The sequence below is a fragment of the Arachis ipaensis genome, chromosome B10, assembly GCF_000816755.2.
Source record: "Arachis ipaensis cultivar K30076 chromosome B10, Araip1.1, whole genome shotgun sequence".
NCBI lineage: Eukaryota > Viridiplantae > Streptophyta > Magnoliopsida > Fabales > Fabaceae > Arachis > Arachis ipaensis.
This window is the reverse complement of record NC_029794.2, coordinates 4799221-4808977: the sequence shown is the minus strand read 5'-3', so window position 1 is coordinate 4808977 and position 9757 is coordinate 4799221. Positions and strand designations below refer to the sequence as shown.

The 9757-nt window shown below is 34.8% G+C and overlaps 1 protein-coding gene across 2 annotated transcripts; it reads right to left on the bottom strand.

Moving 5' to 3' along the window:
- On the bottom strand, window positions 3270-8324 carry LOC107622631 (phosphatidylinositol-glycan biosynthesis class X protein). 2 transcript variants are annotated; one of them, XM_021112821.1, is made up of 8 exons: window positions 7649-8324; window positions 7464-7575; window positions 7232-7354; window positions 6308-6497; window positions 5808-5886; window positions 4937-5327; window positions 4630-4787; window positions 3270-3853 (listed from the first exon to the last, which is right to left on the bottom strand). In XM_021112821.1, the coding sequence occupies exons 5-8, from the start codon at window positions 5877-5879 to the stop codon at window positions 3557-3559; spliced, it is 918 nt and encodes a 305-aa protein (XP_020968480.1). In that variant the 5' UTR covers window positions 5880-5886; window positions 6308-6497; window positions 7232-7354; window positions 7464-7575; window positions 7649-8324; the 3' UTR covers window positions 3270-3556. The 2 variants fall into 2 exon arrangements, with proteins under 2 accessions (XP_020968480.1, XP_016180093.1); XM_016324607.2 differs by lacking the exon at window positions 7649-8324 and having other exon boundaries at window positions 7464-7594.

Below are 9757 nucleotides of genomic sequence, written 5' to 3'. Positions count from 1 at the left end.
AGTATAAGGATGGGAACAAAACACCCTGTGTCTTGTGATTGCTGTCCTAACTAATAATGTATCTTGTACTTGCTAGTAAGGGTCTATTCGAATTATAATTCATCACAGAAGACAAAACCTGGATGAGTTATATATGAGACTCCAAAAAATACCTCACAAATGTAAAAGTTATTCCGAAACTCAAGTTATTAATAATTCAAAAAAGAGAATAAGAGTGAGATGTGTTCTATTTTTTAATTTGCTTTATCCTATATAGTAACTGTTTTTTAATATTTTCGGTTATTAAGATATTAGTGAGAACGTGTGTGGGTTACAATGCGATTATATTTAAAGTTTTAATGTCTGTTTTTACTATTTTTCCGAGCTATTAGGAGTAATGTGTGAAAAATTTTGTATATTTTACTTTAATGATTATATCTATTTGTTTGACTTGTTTTTCGAGTCATGTCACAGTTATCGAGTAATACGGAATGGATCAAGTAGTAACGATCGAGTTATAGGTATAGCGGTTGAGTTATGCGTAACGTAAGTGGTAGCTGTTTATGAGTCATGAAAATCCTAACGTTCTTTTAATTTAATTTCTAAATTATATCTTGTAGAGGCCAAGTTATAGTGTCCATATCACATCATAAATTAAAAATCTAAAAATGTTGCATATGCGTAATAAATAGTCTATAAATTAATTGTTATATTTTTATTTTTTTATGTACACATAATATAATTGAAATAAGCAAATCTAAATTAGAGCATATGGGGGGTACTTATTGTTTATTTTTAGGGGGGTGCTGTCGTTGTATTAATTTCAATTTATTTATGCATTGTTTTTTGTGTGTTAGATTAGTGTTATAACGCTATGTTATCCTCGCTATCTAAATGCTTTGTACGAAATATTAACTTTTTGTGGAAAAAAAAAAAGGACAAAAATACACATAAATTTTCACACAATAGACCAATATACACTCTATTTTAATAAGTCAAGTATAAATACCACTATCAAATTCCGTTAGTCATTTCTACCTTTCTATCACCTAAGTAACTATTCAGGTAATAGTGGCTATCAAGTGGCACGTTATTTGTCATGGTGGTTCTCTACATTATGTAATCCCATTTTATAATGTTCAATTTTTTATTAATCCCATCAATTGTTTGCAGCATCTTCTTTATCCTTCCATTTGCTTTCTTCTATATAATTCCATTTGCTTTTTTTACTATTCTCCTAAATTTTTCTTCTTTTTTTTTCGGCATCAACAACTTTATTAGCCAAAATAAAATAATTACACCTCAATTTAACCTTCTGCATTCATGAATTCGAGAACATTTCACATAAATTGCATAGCATTTATCATCATAAACAAAACAAAAATTCATCATAATAGACAACGAAAAAACAATCTCCTTGAGTTCCATTCTATCACAAACTCAAACATCATTGCATCAAATTTATACAAACACTTATCGTTGTTGTAGTCAAACTTCTTTCTATTTTTTGGCGCAGAAGAAGAGTCACCACAAGCACTTACACAAATTTAGGGTATATTCCTTCTTGGTTGATATTATGACATTTTGATTGGTTAGGGTTTACAAATCTTCAATATGAACTGACGCGAAGAAGAATTTAAAAAATTTCATTTTAATATTTAATCTTTTATTTATTTTTATTTATTAAATCCAAGTCACACATTGTACAAAGCCATCGTAACAAATAATGTGCTATCTGACCATCATTATTACCAAAAAAGTTATTCAGATGACAGAAGAATAGAAATGATTAAAAAAACTTGATATTAATATGTACACATAACTGATTAAAATATTAAAATGTATATTAGATTATTATGTGAAAATTCATATATACTTTTGTCCTCTCGTAAAATTTAGATTATATGGAATTCCATACACTTTTTTTAAATAACAACGTGCTTCAAGAATCGGAATAGATTTGAGTATTCTTTTTCTTATAATTCATATTTTTCAATACATAAATAGACCAAGCTAATTTGGCTTTGCTGTTGAAGATTTCAAAGGCATTTTTTAAAAGAAAGCACTTAGGATTTTTCTTCTTTTATTTAAAACATTTTCAACAAAAGATGTACAACAGTAAAATTCTGCAAAATATTAGAATGAAATTTGTTTCAACAAATTCATAGAATCAAAATAAATGACGTGATAATTGAGAGAGTCATAATTGAGAGCATATATATAACTTCTTATAATAGATAACTAATTTCCTAATAAAAACTACAAATGACTAATATAATTATTTTATTGAAACCAATCTTGATTCTCCCTCAACCTAAGAAGTCAAAGAAGAAAAGACCCTAGGTCTGCTACTTTCATGAAATATGGAAAATAATGCACTATTATTTTGCTTCTGAAGTACCTATTCCGTAACAGTGAATCATTCTATTATCTTAATTCTTCATTATCATACATGAGTTTCACGTGGTGCATTTTAAGACATTTTAGACGGGTGACACTCTAAGCTGACTTGAGTCCAAGTTAATTCAACAGCTAATTGACAATCGATATTTCAATTCAGCATTTTTAATTTGTTAGACTTCGTATTAGAGTTTGCTTCTTTGATGTGGATCTAGAAGTAACTAATAGAGTACCTATTATTAGACTTTTTTTTTTTTTTACCAAAGATAGGAGACTCGAACCCGCAACCTCTTAATTGAGTATGGGGAGACTATGCCATTTGAGCTATAACTCATTGGCACCTATTATTAGACATTGACCCCCCAAAATTGATCGGAATCAGAAATTGATTTGAGATCCAAAGAGATTGAAATTGACTTTTTGATAATGCAACAGGTCAAGATGCCTAAACAATACCAAAATCTATTTGGTAACAACATTTGAGACTTCATGGGATTATACATGAACTTGCACACCTTCTTGATGCAATGTGACCTCTAGTTTTGTGATTGTCATATTACAGGACCCACCACTACTAACCTAATAAGATTCAGTTCATCCATTAGAATATTGCTGTAAGTTGAAAGTTTTAGGCCTTGTTTGGAACCAGTAGCATAAGAAGACAGGCCATAGACAATTCATTATGTCGTGTTTCATAGGGGTCTTGGGGAAGAATTAGGATAATGTTATGGTGCATTGTACCTTTCAATGAAGAGTGAAGATTACTCGTTTTATAATAGAAAAAAATCGTCTACAAATTTAGTTAGAATCTTCACTCTTCGCCGAAGAGTTCCCAAAGAATTAACACGGATGAAGAGACAGAGAGAAATCCATCCTAGCCATTGTAAGGGTAGTAATAGCAATTTTCACCCAAATCATGCCTGGGGGGTTATTATAGACGAGATATACTGTAAAGGAGAGTCAGCAAAGAAGTCAATGTTCAGAACATATCTCAAAATAATGTGGATTCGAGTCCTTTCTAGTTTCTATTGCTATGAACACTCTTTTCATAAGCACAGACATATACTCTGACCTTGGTTGACTGACCAATATTAAAGCCACCTAAACTTTGTCAATACCCATAAAAGAAGGGACAAGACACCATAATCAATACCCAGAATTCTTGGCGGAAGAACTTCTAAGATTGCTTGGAATCTTTTCTCACTCTGCTCTTAGAATATTCTAATGACGAGAGAAAAATTACAAGAGTTGATAACAAGGCTATACTAAATGTAATGACAAAGACTAGGTTAGAATGTGCCTTTTTCCCAGAAGGAATTCTCCAAAGAACGTCAGCTTCATACATAACATCAGCATCATTGTTGGTCAATTTGAAGAAATAATTTTGATTTTCTGACCTTTCCTTTGTGCTGCAGCGCACCAGAATATCAGGCATACCAAGTTCAACTGTGGAGTAGCCACTTTCATTTAGAGGCTGCAATAGAAGGAGAAGGAAGGAAAGAAAATTAGGCAACACAAGAATAGTCTAATATTCAAAGAAAACTAATTTTTGTTCTTTTCCATGTTACAACTACGAAGATGTTAGAAGTTTTAAGACTACTAGTAAAATTAAATTATCCTGATGAATAGATATCCTATTGATTATTAATGACTAAGTAGATACTGTCACCTCATTTCATCCAATAACTCATTATTTCTATTGAAGATTTCCACAAATATTTTCTGACTCAATAGCATTTCTCATTTTCAGATGGGGTTAAATTCCACTTGGACAATAAATATTTTGAAATTTTATTTGTGCTTCCAGAACTTTCAAAACAAGAAAGGATGCCATTGCCACTCGACACTACTAGAACCGATAACAGTAGAGTATTACCACATATCAGGGAGCCTCATGCAACAAAAGGGGGGCAATCCCCCCCCCCCAAAAACTTCAAATTTTCTTTATAAGTTGCGTACAAATTTTAGTTTACCCCCTTAAAAATTTTATTTTACTCTCTATTGCAAAATTAATTTTTGGCCCCTCCCTAAAAATTCAACCTAGCTCCACCCCTGCGCCGTATATAGCACCAGTGAATAACAGAAGCAAATAGAAAAAAATGACTTTCCCATCTTTATATCATAGCGAATGCAAGACTATACTATAAGCTTTTATTTTTTAAAACATTAGATTAAAAAATATATAACTACACGGAGCTAATTGAAAATGGCACTAAAAAAGAAGAGTAATTGAACTTAATAGCCTCTTACTTGATAGCGCGCATGCAATGGAAGCTCAATCTTGATATCAGTTGGCTCTAGAAATTTATTTGGGTCAACAACCAAATGTATTTCAACAGCAGAACGATTAGACAAGAAGGAAGGAAGTTCCAGATTTGTATCACCAAAGACATCAACATCATTGAAGACTGCAAGGAAAGAAAAAAGTTCATTGGCATGAAAAAATGAGATAGTCCTTTTTTTTGTGTCTAAAACTTAGGTTTTTTTTAAAAAAAGTGATAGTCCTGAAACTATGAATTTCTTTTCCTTTTTATTCTGAAGCATGTAAAGTACATACCACCACGCTGAACAAGTCGCTGTAGTTCAAATGGATCAGCAAAAACCCCGGTAGGTAGTCTTTCAATAATTATGAAGTCACACGAGGAGCTTAGAAGTTGGGACGAAGACTCTAATTGCTGAGATTGAAATTTTAGTAACGTAGACACATGACGATGAGAACCTTCGCCAATAAGATCTCGCTTCAGAACTGACAATCTTGGCACAAAATCATGGTTTTCTGGAAGCACTTGACACAAACCAACATTGTCTTCTTGAGATATAAAATTATCAAAAACTGAATCATGTAATTCTATGTGCCTGTCAAAATAAGATTGCATCACAAATTTCTTGACGGGATGAAAGGTTCTTTCATTTCCACTGTTGAAGTTTGAATTTGCAGAATCCACAATCTAGAATTGCAAAACACGATTTGCCAAAATTAAAAGAAAATAAGGGCATGATGTGGATGTCTATATGAGCACGAGCATGATTGCATTGAATTCTTTCATGTGTGTATCAAAGATAATAATCGTAAAATTTGATTATTGCTTTTGTCTTTCAGAAGTGACTTGGGCTAGAATTCTCCAAAATGAGAATTCTTATACTGAAAAAATTAAAAAAAAATTGTTTACATTTGTATAAATATATTGCATTGAGTGTAGATCCCATTCCTTGATTTACAAGATTCTCACTTTAAAGGGTTCAAAAGTACAAAACCAAGAAGGTAATAGACCAAGCACAACTGACAGATCTGTATAGGTATGATCTAAAATTCTAAATTGCACTAAACAAACATGTAATGTATTTTTTATTTTGATAGGAAAATAAATACTATTGGATAGAGAAGAGAGTAAGAGACAAATTAACTAAGAGGATATGAGATAGCTTACAGGAGATGATATAAATGAACTCCACACCAACAAATATATACACAGTCCAATAAATTGCCTCCAAGTCTTCATGGAGAAACTGAGTAACACCACAAATTTGAAACAGGTGAAAGATTAGAGAATCACTAACTAAATGATCAATGAATCACATATGCCATTTGTTTTCAGCTCCTGCATCATAGTTCATAGATGACAACTTGGCCAATTGAAAAAACAAACTAATGTTCCTTCTTTTTCACCCAAAAGAAAAGGCAATAATCATGCTAATAATCATTTTTTTTCCGGCGAAATTACTGGGATATCTATTTAAGGCTAGTTAACTATGAAATATAGGCAGTGTTTGTGCAGTCAAAGCACAACACCATTTGCATTTTCTAAAATAAATCATTGAAATTCTGATTGTTTAACGAGTGCTTAAAAGTTGTATCAGACATTTACTGGATATAATAAAAGGGGTGCGCATATACACAGAGAAGAGCTCACATGGAAAGAGACCTTACCTGTACGCGTGAGTAAACCACCAAAAAGTTTCACTTAAGATCTTTGGAGTTACTACAGCACCAGCTAATTGAGAATTAAGATGAGACACAATCCTCTACAACAGAATTGTATGTCTTTGGCCACATCAACACTGAAGAAGCAGTAGGTTTATTTTCTGTTTAACTTTTCCAATCAGGACCTTGAACAGAACTGCAATAAATAAATAAATAAAATTATAAACACAAACAAAAGGATAAAGAGCATGAAGGATAAGAAACCCTCAAAGTTTCCTAAAATACTTCAAACTTTTCTTAAAACGTCGTAAAGTGAAATTAGTTAATCAAAAATCCAAGTTCCTTTTAAATCCATTAAAACTCCTTCAAATTTGCTTATTTGATCAACTTCCAAAACATAATTATTTTCATCTTTAAATTGACTTTAAAACCTAATTCGTTCCTAAAATAATTTACATTCAAAATATAACAATTTTCTTAATAAAAGAATTCAAACCTATTTCATATATCCGTAATTCAATTCAAGGCATAATTCATTCTTTTTAAAACTTCGTTTCAAATAAAGTCTCGAATTTTATAAAAAAATCGGCAGCATCTCCCCTAAAACTTGGACTTTGCCACCTTTTCCGGGTCCTAACAAAACCAATCATCAACTCTTTCCAGCAGGTTCAAGACCAAATCAGTTTCCAATAAAACAAAAACTCAACTTTCAGATTATCAAAAATCATTCAAATCAACCAATCCAGAAATCTCCAATTTATCAAAATCAGACATTGTTTCAATCAAACAGGCAACCATATTTGTCCAAGATAAAATCAGACAATTCACAAGACAAGACTCACATAACCACCAGAAATACATTTCGCACAACATATCTATTCATAACAATTTCCAATTTAAATAAAATTAGTTTGTATAAAAAGCCCCTACCTGGCTACCTCAATACGTTGAAATCACAACCCAAACTCGCTAACTGACTCCTTTCGTATCCACCCGAATCGACTGCAATCAAAACCTCAGCTCCAAACCGCTTTCTCAGCCACCACAACGACTCTAATCGCAACATATAGTAACCGAGATTAACTCTCATAACAACTAATGCTACAACACCTCAACGTATAACAGAGCAGTATCTAGAGGGCTTTCAGATTGGAATGCTTACCGAACGAAGAAGGAACGGCTGAACCGAAACAGCGGCGGTCTCCGAACCGGTTCGGCGGCAGCCCAGCAGCCACTTCAAGCGGCAGCGGCGACCCGGGCTCCGGCAATGGTGACTGAAACCCACATACAGAGACGATAAAGCTTCCGGAATCTTAAACGAATGAAAACCAAATTCAAAACCCTTACCGGCAGAGTTTTCCGGCGACGGCAGAAACAGCCAGAAGCTTCGTCGGTGGTCCCGGAAGTCACAGAACCACTCCCGGCGGTCAGAGTCACGGAGACGCAGCTCCCTTCTCCGGCAGTAACACCTGCGGCGGCTTGAACCCTTTCCTGACGGCGGCAGTTCCGACGGAGGCAGCGCCGTCGACGCGAACGGCGGCTGGGCGCGGTGGTTGGACTCCCAACTCAGCCTCAGATCTCTCTCTCTCGTCTGCTCTGCTCCCGAACTCTCTCCTGGCAGAACCCCTACGGACGGCGACGGCGGAACGGTGGCGGTCAGTGGCGCGACGGCGGCGACTGGACGCAGCTCCTCCGTCTCGCGTCTTCTTCTCTCCCAGCGTCGCTCAGTCTCGGCCTTCCTCCTCGACGCGACGCGGCGGTGGTCTTCCCTGGACGACGGTGGCGGCGCGACAGTCCCGAGCAACGCGGCGGCAAATCGGCGAGGACGAGCTCCCTTAGCTCGCGTGAGGCAGCTGCTCCCTCGAGCCTTCCTCTGGACTCAGCTCGACAGCAATGGCCTCCACGGCGACGGCGAGGTAGGCGCGGTGTTCTTCTCCCTCTTCGATCAGACGGCGGCGTGATGGTGTCACCTAGTACGCCGGCGCGAGCCTTCCGCTCCTCCCTTATTCTGCGGCTCAGTCTCCCTTTCCCTTTTGTTTCTGCTTCTGCATAATTATAATAAAGATATTTTTCTAAAATAAATTTAGAAGAGAAAATAGTGATTTTATTTTAGAGGAAAAATGAATTCATAAGAAATTGACACCTCACTTTTATTAGTTGGAGGAAAAATTCAGTTTTAGTATATTTCTCGTTATTATATATTTTTCTCTAATCATATATCCACTACTGTTTTCTTTCCTTCGTTTTAGCCTTCTCAGTCATTCTATTAGATGTAGTTGATAATTATTGAAATTCTTTGATTAACATAAGAGAAAAATATATTATTATATGATAGAATTAATAGGATAATTCACGTTATTAAATCAAACTCTATCTAATATTACATAAATCACCCAAAATGAATAACGTTACTTGAATCACCCATAACAGATTTATATATAAATCAAAACAGATAGGCTAGATTTATGTTTGTACATAAATCGAAACAGCCATGTTCCAATTATATATGCTCCTAGTAAATCTAACGAGGCTGTTTCGATTTATATGTAAATGCAATGTTACCTAGTAAATCTAATTGAACCGTTTCGATTTATGCATGCAACCGTATGTGTAGTAAATCTACACCCACTGTTTCGATTTATTTTAAATCATGTTGTTTTGATTTATTCAGGAGTTAAACGATATAAATCATGTATTTACCTAAGTCATTAGGATATTACAAATTTTTATAATACTCCTAACATATTTTAAATCATTTTTTTAAATTGTTTTGCATGGAATAAATTTTTTTTCTCCCTTAGCTCGCGTGCGGCAGCTGCTCCCTCGAGCCTTCCTCTGGACTCAGCTCGACAGCAATGGCCTCCACGGCGACGGCGAGGTAGGCGCGGTGTTCTTCTCCCTCTTCGATCAGACGGCGGCGTGATGGTGTCACCTAGTACGCCGGCGCGAGCCTTCCGCTCCTCCCTTATTCTGCGGCTCAGTCTCCCTTTCCCTTTTGTTTCTGCTTCTGCTTCTTCGTTCATGGAAGGAAAGGAAACCGTATGGATGTGATGGCTGCGCAGCAAAGCAGTGAAGAAGGGGGTTGGGGCTGCGCAGCATTGAAGAGAAGGAATGGAGGGGGAAGGGTATGTCAATTAGGTTAAGGGACAATTTGGTAATTTTAACAAAATTAAGGTAATAGGGTTAGTTTTGTAATTTCAAATAAAAGTAGGGATAGTATAGTAATTGAAACCCAAATTAAATCTAACACTAATTATATATAGAAGATACTATTTGTTCATAAATTTTATAAATTATTTTCAATAAAATGTCCAAATCAAATAATTAGAAATAATATAATTAAATCCTTTATTTTCCCAAAACAATAGTGTCAATATTTTAAAGTATTAATTATTTAGTCCAAATCATATAAAAATTCTTATTATTTCACAACTACCAACTTTACAATTTAAACAA